The sequence below is a fragment of the Chlorocebus sabaeus genome, chromosome 1 (genome assembly GCF_047675955.1).
Source record: "Chlorocebus sabaeus isolate Y175 chromosome 1, mChlSab1.0.hap1, whole genome shotgun sequence".
Taxonomy (NCBI): Eukaryota; Metazoa; Chordata; class Mammalia; order Primates; family Cercopithecidae; genus Chlorocebus; species Chlorocebus sabaeus.
This window is the reverse complement of record NC_132904.1, coordinates 6,832,134-6,852,516: the sequence shown is the minus strand read 5'-3', so window position 1 is coordinate 6,852,516 and position 20,383 is coordinate 6,832,134. Positions and strand designations below refer to the sequence as shown.

Genomic DNA, 20,383 nt, shown 5'->3' with positions numbered 1-20,383 from the left:
AATTCTCCTGCCTCAGCCTCCAGAGTAGCTGGGACTATACAGATGCTCGCCAACACGCCCGGCTAATTTTTGTACTTTTAGTAGAGAAGGGGTTTCACGATGTTGGCCAGAATGGTCTGGATCTCTTGACCTGGTGATCCGCCCGCCTCAGCCTCCCAAAGTGGTAGGATTATAGGCATAAGCCACCACGCCCCGCCAGTCTGAGGTCTTTTAAAAACACAGGCCCGGGCTGGGCGTGGTGGCCCATGCCTGTAATCCCAGCACGTTGGGAGGCCAAGGCGGGCAGATCACTTGAGGTCAGGAGTTCAAGACCAGCCTGGCCAACATGGCGAAACCCGTCTCTACTAAAAGTACACAAATTAGCTAGGCCTTGTGGCAGGCGCCTGTAATCCCAGCTACTTGGGAGGCTGAGGCAAGAGAATCGCTTGAACTTGGGAGGCGTGATCGTGCCACTGTACTCCAGCCTGGGCGACAGAACGAGACTCTATCTCAAAACAAACAAAAAAACCCCACACACAAAAAAAGACCAAAAAAAAAAAAACCCCAAAAAACCAGGCCGGGTGCAGTGGCTCACGCCACTTTGAGAGGCCAAGGCGGAAAGATATCTTGAACCCTAGAGTTGAGACGGGCCTGGGCAACATGGCAAGACTCCATCTCTACAAAAAAAAAAAAAAAAAAAGCCAGGCGTGGTGGGTGTGCCTGTGGTCCCAGATACTCAGGAGACTGAGGTGGGAGGATCCCTTGAGCCCAGGAGTTCCAGGCGGCAGTGAGCCGTGTTCGCGCCACTGCACTCCAGCCTGGGTGACAGAGCAAGAATATGTCTCGGGAAAAAAAAAAAAAAAAAAAGGCACATAACCACGATCTACCCTCGTAAAACATTTCTAGAGCGTCCCAGCGGTGCCCCTCATCATCTGGCGGCCCCTAAGCCTCTCTGAGACTCACAGACCTACTCCCCTCTCCAGGGGGCGGAGCCCACACCGCTGAGCATTTTCTCTTGTTCCTCCCTCTGCCAGGAGCACCGTTCTACCCCTTTCTGCCTGGAGAAGCTGCCATTTTTCCTTCAAGGATCCTCGAAGCCAGAAGGAGCAGCCACCTCCCACTCCCAGCTGCTGCAAGCAAGCTGCTTTGACCTCTTTCTAGAGTTGGGGATTGCTGCTGGAGTTCGAGTCTCCGGCCCAGAGTGGGTGCGATGGTCTTGCTTGCACCCTGTATCCCCCGACAGACGCCCGGGAACTCTACTCAGTGGGTGACCCCAGAGAGCTCGCACCCACATTCGGACTCCCGAGTCTAGCGCTCGGTCCACTGCACAGGAACCTCGCGCCCCAGAGCTGCGTCCTCTCTGCCCTTCGCGATCCGATGCGCGGCCCGCAGGACGCCCCGATCTCCAAGGGCGCGGAAGGCCGAGGCGTGCCTGGAGAGCCAGGAGCAGCTGACGGGCGCCGCGAGCCTCCCGGGTCACGTGACACCTGGGGGCAACGTGCGCCGTCACGTGACGGCTGAGCCTGTGAACGTTTTTCTCACGTGACGGAGGCGCCTGCGTGTGGACCAATGGGGAGGCGGGGGCGGGGCTGGCAGGGGCGGTGCGCGGGAAGGACCCCGGGCTCTGAGGTCGCGGAGTGTGGGGTAGTGCTGGCCGCTGGCTGGGCGCTGGGGCAGCATGAAGTGCCTGGTCACGGGCGGCAACGTGAAGGGTGAGTGCGGGTCGGCCTGGCAGCGGCGGTGCAGGAGCCGCGGAGCCGCCAGCCTAACCCCCTTCCGCTCTCCTCCCCGCAGTGCTCGGCAAGGCCGTCCACTCCCTGTCCCGCATCGGGGATGAGCTCTACCTGGAACCCTTGGAGGACGGGGTGAGGGGATGGGTGTGGGGGGGCGGGTGGGACTCCAGCCGGGAGCGGGTAACCCGGACTCGAGTCTCGCCCCCGCTAGGCTGGATGATTTGTCGGCAGTTTCAGTTTCTTAGCCTAGCGCCTGTCATCTTCCCAGGCCGGTGTGTGAATTGAAAGCTGGCCGCCTGCGAGCTCCCAGGGGGTAACGTGCCCTTAGAGAAACTCGGGGAAGGCCTGGGTGTGCGACCGCTCCTCTGCGGCAGCAGCGCCGAGGCCGACTCTGAAGGCTTCATGGGGAAGGAGGGTTTCAGCAGGTGGTGGCAGAGCGGGAGGACGATAGGGCAAGTGTGTGAGCAGAAGCAGCCGGAGGGCTGGGTCTGTGGCTGCCCCCTGACTACGTCCCTCTCCCTGCTCTTCGTGGCCCAGCTCTCCCTCCGGACGGTGAACTCCTCCCGCTCTGCCTATGCCTGCTTTCTCTTTGCTCCGCTCTTCTTCCAGCAATACCAGGCAGCCACCCCTGGTCAGGACCTGCTGCGCTGTAAGATCCTGATGAAGGTGAGGCCCTTCCCTCAGCAGTGGCACTGTCCCACCCCAGGAATCTCCACCAGCTGTGCCTCTGCCCTGGGGTACTCAGTAGATGCTAAGTGGGGAGAGAGACACGTGCAAGCCCAATCCATGCAAAACACAGGGAGGGCCTTGGTAAAAGCATCACAGCGGGGACCTGAGAGGGTGGTGAGGCTCAAGTTCGTCAAGGAAGGTAAGCAGGTCTTTTGGCCAGGTGCGGTGGCTCACACCTGTAATCCCAGCACTTTGGGAGGCTGAGGTGGGCAGATCATGAGGTCAGGAGTTCAAGACTAGCCTGGCCAACATGGTGAAACCCCGTCTCTACTAAAAATACAAAAATTAGCCAGGTGTGGTGGTGGGTGCCTATAATCCCAGTTACTCGGGAGGCTGAGGCAGGAGAATTGCTTAAACCCGGGAGGCGGAGGTTGCAGTGAGCCAAGATCGCACCACTGCACTCCAGCCTGGGTGACAGAGCGAGACTCCATCTCAAAGAAAAATAAAAAGAGAAAGGTAAGCAGGTCTTTCAAGGCATTGCAAGCATAAGGAAGAGCATGAATGAGGCCTAGAAGGATACCAGTGTCCCGTGTGATGTGGGAGCCCTTTTCCCAGAGTTACATGCTGGGCCCATGATTAGTGTGGGCCTACACGGGACAGGAGAGCTTGTTGCAGAGATGCGGTGCTAGGCTGAGGTGTCTTATCCCATTTAGTCCTTCCTGTCTGTCTTCCGCTCACTGGCGATGCTGGAGAAGACGGTGGAAAAATGCTGCATCTCCCTGAACGGCCGGAGCAGCCGCCTGGTGGTCCAGCTGCACTGCAAGTTCGGTGAGTGGGCAGCCGGCCAGCCAAGGGGTGCCTCGGCAGGGAGGTCAGCGAGGCCCACTGAGACCCTATCGCCCATCCAGGGGTGCGGAAGACTCACAACCTGTCCTTCCAGGACTGTGAGTCCCTGCAGGCCGTCTTCGACCCAGCCTCGTGCCCGCACATGCTCCGCGCCCCAGCACGGTGAGCACACCCCTGCCCTCAGCTCAGCTCCAGGTCTCTCTCTTCCTTCTTTGGGGCCTCAAGGGTTGATTTAAGAAGGTATGTCCTTCATTTCCCTACAGAGTTTCTGTGAACCTCAAAGACATCCCATGGCCCGCTATGTGCTCAGGTCCTTACCTGGCTCTTTAAAGGCAGACGGTGGCATGGAGGAGGGGCAGGCGCCTCCTTGCTCCATTCTCCTCACTGTTAGGAGCCTTCGTTCTCCATCCCAAAGGTCTGACTTGACTTTCTGGCTGCTCAGACCCATTCCAATTCCTCCTCTAGGGAGCAGATTTCTGGCCTGCCACCAAATCTCTTGTCTGGCTTGAGTAACCTTGAAGGTCTTCCCTTAACCTGTGGCTCAGAGGCTCAGACCCCTTCTCTGGCCTGGGCATCCTTCCAGAGGTGCTCCCCACTCAAGGGCAGCCTCTTTTCCTGACTGCCCAGGATCAAGGAGTCCCCAAGGCCAGGGCAGGAGGCTGGAGGGGAGGTTGTGGTTCAGGAGGGCTGCCTGAGTAATCAGCTGTGGGTGGAGCCGTTCTGGGCAGTCCGAGCACCGGGGGCTGTCTGGGGCCAGGGAAACAGGGACTCCAGTGGAAGCAAAGGTCCCTGGCAAGGACCAGTTCAGAGAGGAGTGGGCTCTCCCCCTGTCCCTGTCCCACGCTGGACACTGCTTGTATTCAAGTGGCCCAAGGTCCTGCTTATTTCTCAGGGTGACTGAATGTCCCTTTGGGTCCTGACATCTGTTTCCCTAGGTTCTCTTGAGCCAGCACTGCTCAGAGCTCTTTTGGGTAGTGAGAGAGGGGGGCCAATTCCTTGGGCTGCATTTAGGGTTTTTTTTTTTTTTTTTTTTTTTTCTGAGATGGAGTTTCGCTCTTGTTGCCCAGGCAGTGGCACGATCTAGGCTCACCACAACCTCCGCCTCCTGATTCAAGTGATTCTCCTGCCTCAGCCTACCAAGTAGCTGGGATTGTAGGCATGCGCCACCATGCCTGGCTAATTTTTTGTATTTTTAGTAGATGGGGTTTCACCATGTTAGCCAGGATGGTCTCGATCTCCTGACCTCGTGATCCGCCCGCCTCAGCCTCCCAAAGTGCTGGAATTACAGGCGTGAGCCACCACACCTGGCCCCCAGTCTCTTTTTTTTAAAAAATGAGCAGTCATTTCTCTCATTTTGTTTGTTCTGAGACGGAGTCTTGCTCTGTCGCCCAGGCTGGAGTGCAGTGGTGCAATCTCAGCTCACTGCAATCTCCCCCTCCCAGGTTGAAGCAATTCTCCTGCCTCAGCCTCCCGAGTAGCTGGGATTACAGGTATGCACCACCATGCCTGGCTAATTTTTGTATTTTTAGTAGAGACAAGGTTTCACCATGTTGGCCAAGCTGGTCTCGAACTCCTGACCTCAAATGATCCACTGCTTCGGCCTCCCAAAGTGCTCGGATTGCAGGCATGAGCCACTGCACCCAGCTACTCTGTTTTTTTTTTAATCCTTGTGCAGGAGCCTCACTAATCTTTTTTTTTTTTTTTTTTTTTTTTTTTTTTTTGAGGCGGAGTGTAGCTCTGTCGCCCAGGCTGGAGTGCAGTGGCTGGATCTCAGCTCACTGCAAGCTCCGTCTCCCGGGTTCACGCCATTCTCCGGCCTCAGCCTCCCGAGTAGCTGGGACTACAGGTGCCCGCCACCTCGCCCGGCTAGTTTTTTGTATTTTTTAGTAGAGACGGGGTTTCACCGTGTTAACCAGGATGGTCTCGATCTCTTGACCTCGTGATCCGCCCGTCTCGGCCTCCCAAAGTGCTGGGATTACAGGCTTGAGCCACCGCGCCCGGCCCTCACTAATCTTTTGTATGCTTCAGTTTTAGCGTATGTGCTGCTGAAGTGAACGCTGTCTCATGAATAATTTCAAATATATGTAAAAGCAGATGCAGCTCCTGTCCCCACTTGACTTGAAGCAAATTCCAGATGTGATCTCATCTGTATAGCAATGGGTATCCCTAGGAGATAAGGATTTCAGGGCTCTTTCTGAAGGCCAGGTTTGTAGGGCGGCATGAGTGCCATGTCCTGCCTCTGGGCCCTCTCCCCGCTCTGCATGGTCAGGTACCACGTGCCAGGTTTGAGCAATCACTGCAACCAGCCCCCTTCCTGCCACCTTATCTGGGCCTCGTCCACCATGTGCTAGGCCTGCGCACATCCATGCGTGTGCATGTTACCCCCGCCTCAGGTTCTCTGCGAGCAAAGCCCTGGGCAGGGCCAAGCATTGGGGGTAATGCTCCGCCCCGTTCACAGGGTCTTGGGGGAGGCTGTTCTGCCCTTCCCTCCTGCGCTGGCTGAAGTGACGCTGGGCATTGGCCGTGGCCACAGGGTCATCCTGCGCAGCTACCATGAGGAGGAGGCAGGTGAGGGGGCTGGACGTGACCTGGGACAGAGCAGAGCGGCAGGTGGGAGAGGGGTGGGGCCCAGGTTCCTCCTATTCTTCCCCAACAGACAGCACTGCCAAAGCCATGGTGACTGAGATGTGCCTTGGAGAGGAGGATTTCCAGCAGCTGCAGGCCCAGGAAGGGGTGGCCATCACTTTCTGCCTCAAGGAATTCCGGGTGAGGTTCCCCCCACGCACTTGTCGGTCCTGTCCTGCCTGCCCAGCTCAGCCCAACCCGGGGCCTCACCTGCTACCTCTTTCCTCCCAGGGGCTCCTGAGCTTTGCAGAGTCAGCAAACTTGAATCTTAGCATTCATTTTGATGCTCCAGGCAGGTAATTCCCAGCCTTGGGACAGGGAAGGGCTCTGGGATGCCAGGAGCTGAATGGGATGACCTAGCTTGGGACCCCCATCCCCTGCCCAGGCCTGCCATCTTCACCATCAAGGACTCTTTGCTGGATGGCCACTTTGTCTTGGCCACACTCTCAGACACTGACTCGCAATCCCAGGACCTGGGCTCCCCAGAGCGTCACCAGCCAGTGCCTCAGCTCCAGGCTCACAGGTGAGGGCACCTCCGCCAACTCCTCCTCTCCCCATGTCTGTGTACTCCAGCCTGAGACTGCAGTTCCCAGCTTCTGCACCTCCCTGCAATGTGTTCTCTCCCGCTTCCCTCCTGTTCCTCCTCTCTCCATCAGGCCCCAGTCCCTACCCCTACAGTGCTCACAGCTGCCAGCCCTGCAGACTCAGCCTTCTTGGTCAGCTGTACTCAGAGACTCCTCCCACCCAGGGAAGCATCCCCAAGGCCCTGCCGGCTTCCTTCTCTGGCTGAGGCCTCCCCTCTGAGCCTCCTCCCAGGCCAAGGAGGCAAAGGGCTGCTGGGAGGCAGGAGCTGCCTGGGCTGGGGGAAGCAGGTGGCTGGAAGAGCAGGTGGGCTGGGGAGGATGGCCCAGTGCACTTTCAGCACAGGAAGCTGCGGCTGGCCCCCAGCCCAGCCTGTCCCCGGCCTCCTGTGCTCTCCAACTCCTGTCCCCTGGGAAGGCGGGGGCTTGGGCCCCATGTGGCCCGGTTCACAGGACTTGCTGTTCCTCTCCCCTAGCTGAGCTAAAGGAGCCGCCAGGATGCCTTCCTCAGGCCCCTACCTGAATTCTGATCAGACATTCCTGGCCCACCCCTTCCAGGAAGCCACCACTTAACCCCTGCATCCTCTCCTCTCCAGCCAAATCAGGAAGTCATAAAACCAAGAGATCTTCAGTGGTCAGGGGGCCCCAGAGCTCCCTTGGAGCCCTCTACGGTGGGGCCCTGCCTCTGCTCCCCCTTTCTTCCCTGATACTCCGATTCTGCCTGCAGCATACCCCACCCAGACGACTTTGCCAATGACGACATTGACTCTTACATGATCGCCATGGAAACCACTATAGGCAATGAGGGCTCGCGGGTGCTGCCCTCCATTTCCCTTTCACCTGGCCCCCAGCACCCCGAGAGCCCTGGCCTCCACTCCGAGGAAGATGAGGCTGAGCCCAGTACAGTGCCTGGGACTCCCCCACCCAAGAAGGTAGGGACTGGAGGTGGAGGCAGGGGCAGGAGGTGGGGAAGGGAGCAGCCTCTAGAACTCACTTGTTCTCTTTGCAGTTCCGCTCACTGTTCTTCGGCTCCATCCTGGCCCCCGTACGCTCCCCCCAGGGCCCCAGCCCTGTGCTGGCTGAAGACAGTGAGGGCGAAGGCTGAACCAAGAACCTGAAGTCTGTACCCAGAGGCCTTGGACTAGATGAAACCCCAGCCAGTGGAAGAGCTGGGTCTCAGCCCTGGGGATCAGAAAGGTGGGCTTGCTGGAGCTGAGCGGTTTCACTGCCTCTCGCGGGCCCCAGCTGGCTGTCACCGTCAAGCTGTCCCACAGCAGTCGGGCCTGGGCCCTGTTATCGCCCCACAACCCCCAGCCAATCATGACTTTCCGGACCTGGCCCTGAACTACTGACGTTCCTACCTCTTATTTCCCATTGAGTCTCAGGCTATACTCCAGCTGGCCAAGGCTGGAAACCTGTCTCCCTCAGGCTCACCTTCCTAAGGAAAACGTCACAGCAGGTGCTGCTGGCCCCTGATGATCCAGCTTCTCTGGCAATCATGACCTGACCTGTTCCTTCCTGAAGTCCTGGGCATGCATCTGGGGCGCCCGTGGAGCTGACAGTTTTTCTTGCTTTCCTGATACTCTTTGGTGCCGACTTGGAATTCTAAGAGCCTTGGACCTGCGTGTGTGGCTAGGGTTGCCCTTGCTGGGGCCTGGTGCCCAGCCTCCCAAGTAGCTCTGCGCAGAAGAGCTGCCAGGCAGTGTCTTAGACGCGAGACGGAGGCCATGGCGAGAATCCAGCTTTGACCTTTATTCAAGAGACCAGATGGGTTGCCCCAGGATCCGGCTGCCAGCCCTGAGGCCAAGCACGGCTGGAGACCCACGACCTGGCCTGCCGTTGCCCTGAGCTGCAGCCTCAGCCCCAGGATCCTGCTCACAGCCACCGCTGATGCAGGCAGGAAGCAGCCCTGGGGGACTGGACGCTGCTATTGATTCATTAAAAAAAAAAAAAAAGGAAAAATACACCAAGGCTCCATGTTCCCCGTGACAGGTGGGCCTGAGGGGCCGGGGTGACCCCCCCCCAGCATGGCAGCATGATTTCTGTACAATCCATCCATCATCTGGGGCACAGGCGCGGGGCGCAGGGGCTATTTCTTGGCTTTGGCGGAATTGCGGGGTGGGGTGATGGGCCGGCCTCCAGGGTTCAGGCCACTGAACTGCCCGTACTTCCCCTTGTTCTTGTCGGCGGGCTTGAGGATCTAAAACAGACAGGGTTGGTCAGGCTCACGGGGCTGAGCACGGGGCCTAGTAGCTCCTTTCTTCCCCACACTCACCTGGAAGGAGCACATGAGGGTCTCATCCACGCTCATCATGGCACCAGCATTGTCAAACTCGCCACAGTAGTTGGGAGCTGAGAAAAGTGTCACCAGCTGCCGCTTGGCAAAGAACTCATAGCCATCTTCTACCACCTGGGTGAGAATCGGAGCAGTCAGTCCCAAGCGCAGGCAAGGCCCTCCCCTTCCCCCGCCACAGAGGGGGGCCGCCAGCCCACCTGGTGTGCTCGGCAGATGAGGTCCAAGTCGTGCTTGTGGAGGAACTTGGCCACCACCTCGGCTCCAAAGGTAAAAGAGACGCCACGGTCGTTCTCGCCCCAGCCCTGCACATCCTTGTCAGGGTCAGACCACAGCAGGTCACACAGCAGGCCCTGGTCAGGCACGTCTGTGGGCCGCATGATCCGCCGAATCTGCTCCATGGACTGCAGGTCCGGGGAGAGGCCTGGAGGGCCAGAAGGAAGGTCACTTCCTCAAACAAGGACATCCTTCCTCCAGGAAGCCTTGGCCAGTGAGCCTCACCTTTTCCACCACCCTCCTGGTACCTCCACTGGTCTCCTGGGTGCCTAGGCAAGCAGAAGTCATCCCCTTCCCCTCAGCTTTTTCAAGTTCCCCAACAGGCACAAAGGCGTCCCTGCCCTCAGGAGCACAGAGCTCCTGGGAGAAAGGAGACAAGCCCGCCCCATGTAGGATGCACATCAAGGAAGTGAGTGCAGCCCAGCACAGGGGGGTATGGGAGACACTTCCTGAAAGGAGTGACTTCCCAGATGACAACTAAGGAGAGCTCACCTCCGTGGCAGCAAAAGATCTTTTCGTCCACTATGGCCGCAATGGGCAGGCAGTTGAAGCAGTCAGTGAACGTTTTCCACAGTTTGATGTTGTAGCGTCTCTTGCCTGCCCAGAGGGAGGTAGCTGTGAGGGGTCTGCCTGCTCCACCCTTAGCCGGGGTCCCTGGGCTATTCAGCCACAGATGGGAGAGAGTCAGGCACCAATGCAAACCACCCCCCACCCCTGCCGCCTGTCAGCCTTCCAGGAGCAATTCTAGTTACTTTTTATTTTAATTTGTAATTTAAACAAACAGGATTTGGGCAGGGCATGGTGGCTCACACCTGTAATCCCAGCACTTTGGGAGGCCAAAGCAGGCGGATCACCTGAGGTCAGAAGTTCAAGACCAGCCTGACCAACATGGAGAAACCCTGTCTCTACTAAAATACCAAAAAATTAGCCAGGCATGGGGTCGCATGCCTGTAATCCCAGCTACTCGGGAGGCTGAGGCAGGAGAATCGCTTGAACCCGGGAGATGGAGGTTGTGGTGAACTGAGATCACACCACTGCACTCCAGCCTGGGCAACAAGAGCGAAACTCCGTCTCAAAAAAGTAAAGAAACAGGGTCTTGCTCAGTCACCCAGGCTGGAGTGCAGTGGCAAGATCATAGCTCACTGTAACTTGGAGCTTCTGGGTCGAAGTGATCTTCCCACCTCAGCCTCCCACCAGAAGTAATTCTAAAGCACCTGAGTCCACTGGAAACTGAGTTCCAATCTGGACCAGCCTCAGGATTGGCACTCCTTGCACACCCCGGCCCACGAGCCGGGCCAAGTACAGGTCTGGTTTATCTCAGCTTCTGGACAGCAGAGCTCATCTGCAAACATCCTAAATGCTTAGTGGCAAATGTAGAGGGAACGTCACCAGGCAGGGCCCTGGGGGAAAGCACTAGAATACGGACAGTCCTTCAGTCAGCAACCATTCCCCAGACCCCATGCCAGGAGGGGCAGGGCAGGCACAAGAACAGACCTGGGCCCTGCCTTGTGGAGCGCACAGTCTAGCAAGTGTCTGTCAGATATCAGGCCAATGTGAAGGTCCCACTGAATGACAAGGAGTGTGGTTCAGGACCCGGGCAGCCCCAGACGCTCAGACCACTCACACTCATCGTAGAAACCGTAGATGCGGTTGATGCTGGCGCACTCGTGGTTCCCACGGAGCAGGAAGAAGTTCTCGGGGTACTTGATCTTATAGGCCAGCAGCAGGCAGATGGTCTCCAAAGACTGCTTGCCCCTGTCCACATAGTCCCCCAGAAAGAGGTAGTTGCTCTCCGGAGGGAAACCGCCATACTCAAATAGTCGCAGAAGGTCATAGTACTGGCCGTGTATATCACCTGTGACCCAGGGAATGGGGTAAGCTAGATGCAGGGTCTAGATCTGAACCCAGGACCAGGACTGGGCTCAAGGGAGGAGGACTCCAGGAACTCTGTGGGGGCCAGTGCCACTTTCAGGAAAGCAAGGGGACCTGGGTCGGGGGGCTCACCGCAGATCTTGAGGGGTGCCTCCAGCTCCAGAAGAATGGGCTGGCTCAGGAAAATCTCCCGGGATTTCAGGCACAGACCGCGGATCTCGTTCTCTGTCAGCTGTACATTCTTGCCAGGCCGCGAGCCCTGCACTGGGGGCGCAATGGGGTGTCAAGACCCTGGACCCTGACAGGAGGAGGGTGGGCGACACGGGTGGCCCCATGGATACCTCCGGGGGCGCCTAGGCCTCCTCGGCCGCTCCTTGCCCGCAGGCAGCTGTTGCTGCTGAGCCTCCCGGGACATCGGCCTCACGCCTCCCGAGGGAAGCCCCCAACTACCCTCAGCGCCTCGGGAGGCGACTGTTGTGCGCAAGGGGCTGCCACCCAAAAACCTCACAGCGCAGGACCTCTTCCTGGACCGGGCTTCCCGGGTTTCTCCCTCGCCTCAAGAACCCAGGCAACCCGTGCGCCCCCGGCCCGGGAGAGGGGGCTGCTCCGCGCGTCGGAGCGGGCCCAGGACCTCTCAGGCGCGTCCGCGGGGGGGGGGGGGGGGCGGCTGCGGCCACCGAACCTCGCGGCCCGTCCCCGCCCAGTCTAAGCTGGCCCCGGGGGCCCGCCCGCGCGCCACTTCCGGGCCCGGCAGGGGGCCCGGGCGCGGCGGACGCAGGCCTCCCCCGCCGCGACCAACCTTCTAGCAGGCGCCCGATGATCGAGTCAAGGTTGAGCTTCTCGCTATCGGACATGGCGGCGCCGCCGCTCCAGCCCAGCAGCTCCGGGCCCGCTCCTGCCTCCCGCCCTCCGGCAGCCTCCTTCCGGCCTGGCTCTCCTTCCGCCCGCCCCAGTCCGCCCCCGGCCCGCGGCCCCGCCTCCGGGCCTCCCGGGCCCGCCCCGCCCGGTCCCCCGCGCTCTAGCGCCCCCGCTGGACGTGAAGCGCCGCGGCCCGGGGGGCGGGGCCTGGGCGGCGGGCTGGGGGCGGGGTCTGTCGGGGGCGCGTCCAACTGGTTACGCCCCAGAGGAGGCGCCCATCCCGGTTCAGAGGATGTGGGGCCGGAAGGACTGTGGAAGTTGTTTTTCTCTTTCAAAAGCAGAACAGCCGTTCCCACCCCTGCCCTGGGTGGAGGGTGTTGTGAACATATTAATAACCGGCTGCTAGGCACCGAGGGTTAACTGCTGGAAGTGCAGGAAAGGAAACTGAGGCTCAAGAGATATGAACAGACTGGTGCAAGACCTGGACCTCGCATTCACGTAGGACCCCCTTTTTCGTGGGTCTCCGTGGCCCCCAGGCGGCTGACCACACTGAAAGACAGCTACGGCTGAACTTCCAGCGCACTTTGGTCCTTGGGGCATGATAAATTAATATTTTCGTACAAGTCCCATAATTAGCTTTTTTTTTTTTTTTTTTTTTTTTTTTGGAGACAGTTTTGCTCTGTCGCCCAAGCTGGAGTGCAGTGGCGCGACTTTGGCTCACTGCAACATTCGCTTCCCAGGTTCAAGGGGTTCTCCTGCCTCAGCCTCTGGAGTAGCTGGGATTGCAGGCGCGCACCACTGCGCCTGGTTTTTGTGTGTTTAGCAGAGGTGGGGTTTCGCCATGTTGGCCAGGCTGGCCTTGAACTCCTAACCTCAAGTGATCCACTGGCCTCGACCTCCCAAAGTCCTGGGGTGGTTACAGGCGTGAGCCAACAAGCCTGGCCCCATAATTAGCTTTTGAGTAGCACAGTAATATTGCAGGGTGTGCACGTAAAAAGAATTACTGTATGAGCAGACATGGCTGGGTGCGGTGGCTCACGCCTGTAATCCCAGCGCTTTGGGAGGCTGAGGTGGGAGGATTGTTTGAGGTCAGGAGTTCAAGACCAGCCTGGCCAACATGGTGAAACCCCATCTCTCTAAAAATACAAAAAGTTAGCTGGGCATGATGGCAGCCACCTGTAATCTCAGCTACTGGGGAGGCTGAGGCAGGAGAATCGCTTGAACCTGGGAGGCGGAGGTTGCAGTGGGCCAAGGCCCACTGCACCCCCTAGCCAAGGTGACAGTGTGAGACTCTGTCTCAAAAAAAAAAAAAAAAGGAGCAGAGGATAAATTAACCCTAATTCTTGTTGGAACCCTGAGTTGGGTGCTTTACACGCCAGTAACCTCAGAACTGGAGGTGGGCCTGCCGTGGTGGCTCAGGCCTGTAATTCCAGCACTTTGGGAGGCTGAGGTGGGATGGTCTCTTGCGTCCAGCCTGGGCAACACGGCGAAACCTCATCTCAACAAAAAATACAAAAATTAGCTGGGCATGGTGGTGCACGCCTGCAGTCCCAGCTACTAGGGAGGCTGAGGCAGGAGGATCTCTTGAGACCAGGAGCTGGGGGTTGCAGTGAGCCCAGATCCTGCCATTACACTCCAGCCTGGGTGACAGAGCATGACCCTCAAGAAACAAACACAAAGACCAGGCGCGGTGGTTCGTGCCTATAATCCCAGCACTTTGGGAGGCTGAGGTGGGTAGATCACCTGAGGTCAGGAGTTTGAGACCAGCCTGGCCAATGTGGCAAAACCCTGTCTCTACTAAAAATACAAAAATTAGCCGGGCGTGGTAGTGCATATCTGTAGTTCCAGCTACTTGGAAGACTGAGGCAGGAGAATCACTTGAATCTGGGAGGTGGAGGTTGCAGTGAGCTGAGACCATGTCACTGCCTGGGCAACAGAGCAAGACTCTGTCTCAAAAGAAACAAAAGAATTGGAGGTGGCCTGGCCTCTGTGTCTAAGAGGCCTGGGCCCTCCACACGCAGCACAGGAACTCAAGCCTTCAGTCACTGGGGCCATGGGGAGGGTGGGAGGAGCCCACAGCTCAGGGGCACTGGGGCAGGCAGGAAGAGCCTCAGAAAGGAAGGGGTGACACCCCCCACCCTTGGGAGGGGCCCCCAGCGGTTGCTGAAGCTGTGTGAGGAGGAGGAGGAAGTGAGAGGAGGAGGTGAGGTGCTGCAGGAGGTGAGCTGGGCTGGTGGAGACAGAGGCTGGGCCTGGGGCTGGGTCTCCGGACAGAGGCCTGGCTTTTCTGTCAGGGCAGGGCCTAGCCTCTGCCCCCATAAAAGAGGAGACGTAGTTGGCTTGGTGAGATACCCTGAAACCTCCCCACTCTCACCCCGCAGCCAGGCCCCAGGCTGGCCGGGAGTGGCCCCTCACACTGGTTCTCCCCACTTTCTCTGCCTGTGGCATTGAAGGCCCCGGGCACCATGGCCCAGGCCCTGGGGGAGGACCTGGTGCAGCCTCCCGAGCTGCAGGATGATTCCAGCTCTTTGGGGTCCGACTCAGAGCTCAGTGGGCCTGGCCCATATCGCCAGGCCGACCGCTATGGATTCATTGGGGGCAGCTCGGCAGAGCCAGGGTAAGGGGGCAGGGTGAGGGATGGTGGGATGCTGGGACAGAGGATGGGGGCTGAGGGCTGAATTCTGGAGGGAGGCCGGGAGGGTCTGGTGGTAGGGATTGGGAGGGGGACTCAGCCAGTAGCACCCGTCCGCAGGCGCCAGGTGGAACACTAAGGTGGGAAGGGTCGGGGAGGCCTCTGTACATCTCTTACCCCCAGCCTCTGAGGGTTCGCACCCACCACTGGGGCAGAACATCCTTCCCCTTTGAACCTCTGGCTCAGGAATCCCAGATCCGAATCACAGACCCATACCTCCTCCTTCCCCCTTTCCCCAAGCTACAGACACAAACACAAGTCCAGATATAGACGGAAACTCGCCCCAGGTCACACAGGAGATCAGACACAGACCCAGATTCAAACTCAGGACTCTGGGCTTCCAGTCCAGGGCTCTCTCCAGCCAGCTTCCCCTGTGAATTGTGTCCCTGTCCTGGGTGACAGCCAATCAGCCCCTCCCCCAACACACACCCACTCACCCCTTCAATCTCCTGCTTCTGCCCACATTGGGGCCACATCCTTTCCTGTCCCCATGACAAGCATTGGCAGCTCCTGGGTCACAGGTCACCCCACAGGGCTCCCAGAGATCCCTAGGGCCAGGAGCTGGGTTCACCTGGGTAGCCTGGAGGGTGGCAGTGTGGGCCCTGGGTAACAGCTGCCCAGCGCCTGGATACCTGTGCCATGCATTCCCAGGCCCGGCCACCCGCCTGCAGACCTCATCCGCCAGCGGGAGATGAAGTGGGTGGAGATGACCTTGCACTGGGAGAAAACCATGTCCCGGCGGTACAAGAAGGTGAGGGGCAGGGCAGGGGCACTACTGGCCCCCAGCAGTACAAGAAGGTGAGGGGCAGGGCAGGGGCACTACTGGCCCCCAGCAGTACAAGAAGGTGAGGGGGGCAGGGCAGGGGCCCCATTGGCCTCCGTGGCTCACTCCTGTCTGCCTCGGCCCACATCTTGGCAAAATGTACTCACCCTGTGTCCCAGCACCTCCTGCCTTTGCTCCCTGCCACCCAAAGTGGGCCTCTGCCTGCTGATGAGCTGTGCCTGGGGCCTGCCAGCGGGAGCTATGGAGGCTGCCTAGTGGAGCCCTTGGCCTTGCCCACAGGTAAAGATGCAGTGCCGGAAAGGCATCCCGTCTGCCCTGCGTGCCCGGTGCTGGCCCCTGTTGTGCGGGGCCCATGTGTGCCAGAAGAACAGCCCTGGCACCTATCAGGTGAGGGAGTGGGCAGGGGCCCCAACTCCCCTAACAGAGCCCCTCACCACACCAAACCCTCACACCCACCTTCCTGGCTACCCACAGGAGCTGGCAGAGGCCCCTGGAGACCCACAGTGGATGGAGACCATTGGCAGGGACCTGCACCGCCAGTTCCCCCTGCACGAGATGTTTGTGTCACCTCAGGGCCACGGGTATGAGGCCGGTGATACCCAGGGACCCCCAGCCCCACAAGCCCTGGGTGCTCCAGCCCACTTTCCCCAGCCCAGCTGTGCAGTCTTGCATCTCAGGGGACCCAGCAAGGCCCAGGGAGGCTGAGACCTGGGCAGAGACCCCCAGAGGGTGGAGAAAGGGGTGCCTGCAGGACTGGCCCCTTATGGGGTCTTCCGGCACAGGCAGCAAGGGCTCCTGCAGGTGCTCAAGGCCTACACCCTGTATCGACCGGAGCAGGGCTACTGCCAGGCCCAGGGGCCTGTGGCTGCTGTGCTGCTCATGCACCTGCCCCCGGAGGTGAGTGACCTTGACCCCGCTCCGGGAACCCTAGTGACCTAAGCCCAGGGAACCCCATCCCCAGGAACTGTGGCCTCAGAAACCTGCGATCCTTGATTCCTGGACCCCGTCCTAGTGACCCAGGGCCTCATGACTGCCAGCCTCACAGACCTTCAAGCCTAATGACCTTGACTCCAGGAACCTGGGACCCTTGATCCCAACCTTGACCCCAGTCATCTAGGAATCTGGATATTATCACCTTGACTTCACGACTCCTGATTCTGAACTTGGGGACTGTGACCCCAACCCCAATGACCCCAGAAACCCAGGACTTGAACTTTGGGACACTCCCAACCTTTGGCCAGTGAACCCCAACCCTGTGACCTTCAAATCTAATACCATGAGCCCTGTGATTTCCAACACCCTAAACCCCTCAGCAGGCCCTGTCTTGGGCAGAGGGGGGTGCTTTTGGGAAGGGCTCCCAGGAACTGAGCAGGTTAGGAGTGGCCCTGAGTCCAGGCTCCTGTGGTGCCCAGGCCCTCCCCTTCACTCCTTTCCCCTGTCCTGACTTCCCCTCTGCGGTCCCTTCCTTGGTGGGCACTTACAGGCCTGTGCCCCTTCCCCAGGAGGCCTTCTGGTGCCTGGTGCAGATCTGTGAGGTCTACCTCCCCGGCTACTACGGGCCCCACATGGTGAGGGGCTGGCATGGGGAATGGAGGAGGGAGGGGCAGGGGCCCGGTGAGTGGGTGGGGGTCTGGGGACTGAGGGAGGTTGAGCCTGAGCTCTGGGGGTGGCGGTGCTGGCCTGCTGACGGACGTGGCCACAGGAGGCTGTGCGGCTGGATGCTGAGGTGTTCATGGCCCTGCTGCGGCGGCTGCTCCCGCACGTACACAAGCACCTGCAGCAGGTGGGCGTCGGGCCCCTGCTCTACCTGCCCGAGTGGTTCCTGTGCCTCTTCGCCCGCTCCCTGCCCTTCCCCACAGTGCTGCGTGTCTGGGATGCCTTCCTCAGTGAGGGTGAGTGGGGCAGCCAGTGGCTGGGGCAGGAGCCTTGGGGTATGGGTGGGTAGGTAGCTCACCAGCCCTGGGGTTCCCTTTTTGAGCCTCAGATCACAGGACTGGGTGTACCAAAGGTGATGGCCTGGTGCCTGGTGGTACATCACCTATCACCCATCACCCAGGCACTGCCTGGTGCAGAGCTGGGCCAGAGAGGCTTCCAGGGGAGGCAGATGGGGCAGGAGCTGGGCGATCACAGCACATGGAGGCCTGAGTGTCTCGGGGACAGTAGGAGGCGTTTCTCCCCGGAGCCCGCAGGCACCTGCTGCGTGCTCGCTGGCTCCGGACGTGGATCTGCAGCTGGGAATCAAGTGATTGAGACCTTCATTCTGGCGGGGGTGGGGATGGGTGGCGACAGTAACCAAATTCACACAAGATATTTATAGATTGTCAGAAGTGCCATGAAGAAAACTAGGGATGTGACACAGTGTCAGGGGAGCGCAGGGGCGATGGGTGCATTTAAGCTCCTTCTGGCTGCTCTGTGCAGGAGGAGGACTCCCAGGGGTGCCTGTGGAGGCCTGGGGCCAGAGAGGCCACTGTCCCCAGGGGCCAGGCTACAGTCCATGAAGGAGGGAGGGCTTGGAGCCATGAAGCCAGAGAAGTGGAGGCTGGGGGCCAGGCCAAGAACAGGAGGGGAGTCGGAGCAGGGCCAAGCTGGACTCCCTGTGTCTTTGGGACTCCGCCTTGATACTGCCATTGGTAACCCACCTGCATTCTGTTCTGTATGTGAGATCTGGAGGTTGCACCTTAAAACGTGGTAGAAATCAATCAGCATGCATACTGAATGCCTGTCGTGTGCTCGGCCGGCTTCCTGCCCTCCGCACAGTGGAGGACCATTGGCTGGCTCAGAGTTCTGGTCACAGGTGTCCAAGTCACTATCCATGCGGTCACCTCCCAACCAGCCTCAGACCTCGAGAGCAGGGCTGGGCAGAGCTGGGCAGGGCTTGACCTGCCCGCCTGAGAGCAAACACTACACAGGCTCCCTTTATCAGAAGGACGATAGCATGAATAGTGATTGTTTCTTGACAGTCACCATCATCACTCAACCTTGCTGGTCCCCTGGTGTCTCTTCTCAGATCAGAGGCTGCCAGGAAAGGATTCTGAGGCTCCAGGACTAGCCCAAGCTTGCATTGTGGGGAGTGCACCAAGTGCTATGCTCCTAGCTTAGGGGAGAGCAGTTCTGCCTAGGATCTTTCTAGAATCAGAGGGTCACAGATCCAAGCTGGAAAGGCCCTTAAAGGGCTCCACCTGACCTTTCCTCATGGAGATGAGCAAGCTGAGGCCCAAGGAGGGCTTGGTGTGAAGGCATCAGTAGCCCCGGGCTCCTGGCAGGAAGCTGGTGGCTTGGAGGGGACTGGAGCCTTGGGGTGTGGGCAGGGAGCTAGCTCACCAGCTCCGGGGTTCCCTTTTGGAGCCTCGAGTCATAGGACCAGGTGTGCTGAAGGTGATAGTCCTGTGCCTGGTGGCACATCACCTGTCACCCGAATGCCGCCTGGGGTAGGAGCTGGGTGATCATAGCACATAGAGGCCTGACTGGCTCAGGGAGGGTAGGAGGTGCTCCTCCCCGGAGCCCACAGGCACTTGCTGGCTCCAGATGTGGATGGCATCTGAGCATCAAGCGATTGAGACCTTCATTCTGGCGGGGGTGGGGATGGGAGGTGACAGTAACCAAATTCACAAGATATTAACTCTTCCCCAAAGCATCTGTGGCTCTTGAGGCTGACTTGACCAGTGCAGCGGGCTGTGTCGCCCAGAATGCAACTCTACCCTCTGTCATTGTACCTGAACTGCGGGGGGCAGAGCTGCAGGAGAGTGGCAGGAACATGGCTGAGGGCTGGTTTGGGTGCAGAACTGTGGAGGGGCGGGGCCGGCCTCCCAGTGAGTGAGCCTCTGGCCTGCAGGTGCCAAGGTACTGTTCCGTGTGGGGCTGACATTGGTGCGCCTGGCGCTGGGCACTGCAGAGCAACGAGGGGCCTGCCCTGGCCTCCTAGAGACACTCGGAGCCCTTCGAGCCATCCCCCCCGCGCAGCTGCAGGAGGAGGCCTTCATGTCACAGGTGGGTGCCCCCGCCTCTCCTCGGACTTGCCCAGCCCCTGCTGCATGGGGGAAACTGAGTCCCAGAGCAGGAACCCAAAGCGAGAACGGGGACTTAGTTCCTGTCCCCTGAGCTTCAGAGAACACGAAAACCCGAGGCTTCCAGTGGCTTTCTGTGGCTCCCCAGCGAGGCTGTCTGTCAGGCCCTCAGTCCTCAGCCACTTCCTGGGCTGGGGACCTCAGTTTCCTGTTCCTGCCTTGAGGCCGGGCAAACGCAGCACCAACTGCTCCCCACAGGTGCACAACGTGGTGCTGTCAGAGCGGGACCTGCAGCGGGAGATCAAGGCCCAGCTGGCCCAGCTGCCTGATTCTGCGCCCGGGCCACCGCCCCGGCCACAGGTCCGTCTCGCTGGGGCCCAAGCCATCTTCGAGGCCCAGCAGCTGGCAGGGGCACGACGAGGCGCCAAGCCTGAGGTGCCTCGGATTGTGGTGCAGCCCCCAGAGGAGCCCAGACCACCACGGCGGAAACCCCAGACCCGTGGCAAGACTTTCCATGGGCTCCTGACTCGGGCCCGGGGCCCCCCCATCGAGGGGCCTCCAAGGCCCCAACGAGGCTCCACCTCCTTCCTGGACACCCGCTTCTGAGAGGACCATGGACTCAGTGTTCCCCAGTCTCAATTGCCTGATGGCTGATGCCAGCCCTGCAAATGGGCACCGCACTTTACTCTTGGGACTCAGCTTCCTTCCAGGCAAGGACCAGGCGGTGGGGGAGGAGGAGGTCCTCCGTGGTACATACTGGGTCAGGCACTAGCATGGAGGAGGGTCACAGAGTGGGGCACCTGAGGACTCATGGAACCGTCCTGGTGCCCAGGCCCTCACAAGTACCAAAGCCGGCACCATAGGAGTCAGGGAAGGGGTTGGCTGGGTGAAGGGACCCCAGAGGGCTCCAGAAATAAAATATTTTTGAACTTGGATCTTCAGCTCTTCAGAGCCTTGGATGGCGCTGGATCAAATGCCCTCCTCCCAACCCCAGACAGCCTGCCCCTTCCCCTCCTCCCTCACCTGCCCTTCCCAGCCCTGCCCTCTCCTGCTCCTGCCCTGGGGACACACCGAGGCTGCCCACTGGCAGCTGGGGAAGGTGTTTACATTAATAAGAGTCAATTGAAAGTCACCCTGCCCCAGCGTCTGGGGACAGGAGTGGCTTTTGCAC

The 20,383-nt window shown here is 59.5% G+C and overlaps 3 protein-coding genes across 11 annotated transcripts in view; 2 read left to right on the top strand and 1 right to left on the bottom strand.

Annotated features, from left to right (window-relative positions):
- Positions 1 to 8,395, top strand: part of RAD9A (RAD9 checkpoint clamp component A) — an 80,759-nt gene extending 72,364 nt beyond the window's left edge. For 6 of the 9 annotated variants that reach the window (XM_073012487.1, XM_007967928.3, XM_073012434.1 and 3 more), the window contains 11 exons: positions 1,014 to 1,691; positions 1,774 to 1,844; positions 2,250 to 2,378; positions 3,095 to 3,209; positions 3,290 to 3,389; positions 5,686 to 5,795; positions 5,884 to 5,993; positions 6,084 to 6,148; positions 6,238 to 6,375; positions 7,161 to 7,365; positions 7,443 to 8,395. In XM_073012487.1, coding sequence (XP_072868588.1) covers positions 1,658 to 1,691; positions 1,774 to 1,844; positions 2,250 to 2,378; positions 3,095 to 3,209; positions 3,290 to 3,389; positions 5,686 to 5,795; positions 5,884 to 5,993; positions 6,084 to 6,148; positions 6,238 to 6,375; positions 7,161 to 7,365; positions 7,443 to 7,538 — 1,173 coding nt within the window. In that variant the 5' untranslated portion in view covers positions 1,014 to 1,657 and the 3' untranslated portion in view covers positions 7,539 to 8,395. The other 3 variants (XM_073012547.1, XM_007968087.3, XM_007967766.3) reach the window with 3 other exon arrangements.
- Positions 8,166 to 11,841, bottom strand: PPP1CA (protein phosphatase 1 catalytic subunit alpha). Its single transcript, XM_007968245.3, has 7 exons — positions 11,674 to 11,841; positions 11,007 to 11,138; positions 10,627 to 10,857; positions 9,495 to 9,599; positions 8,927 to 9,150; positions 8,709 to 8,843; positions 8,166 to 8,633 (listed from the first exon to the last, which is right to left on the bottom strand). Exons 1-7 carry the CDS (start codon positions 11,726 to 11,728, stop codon positions 8,523 to 8,525), a joined length of 993 nt encoding a protein of 330 aa, XP_007966436.1. The 5' UTR covers positions 11,729 to 11,841; the 3' UTR covers positions 8,166 to 8,522.
- A 144-nt stretch (positions 11,842 to 11,985) lies between these two features.
- On the top strand, positions 11,986 to 20,147 carry TBC1D10C (TBC1 domain family member 10C). Its single transcript, XM_007967137.3, has 10 exons — positions 11,986 to 14,075; positions 14,186 to 14,349; positions 15,076 to 15,175; positions 15,488 to 15,595; positions 15,683 to 15,789; positions 15,991 to 16,105; positions 16,711 to 16,776; positions 16,911 to 17,100; positions 19,041 to 19,195; positions 19,471 to 20,147. Exons 2-10 carry the CDS (start codon positions 14,198 to 14,200, stop codon positions 19,816 to 19,818), a joined length of 1,341 nt encoding a protein of 446 aa, XP_007965328.1. The 5' UTR covers positions 11,986 to 14,075; positions 14,186 to 14,197; the 3' UTR covers positions 19,819 to 20,147.
- The last annotated feature ends 236 nt before the right edge of the window (positions 20,148 to 20,383 follow it).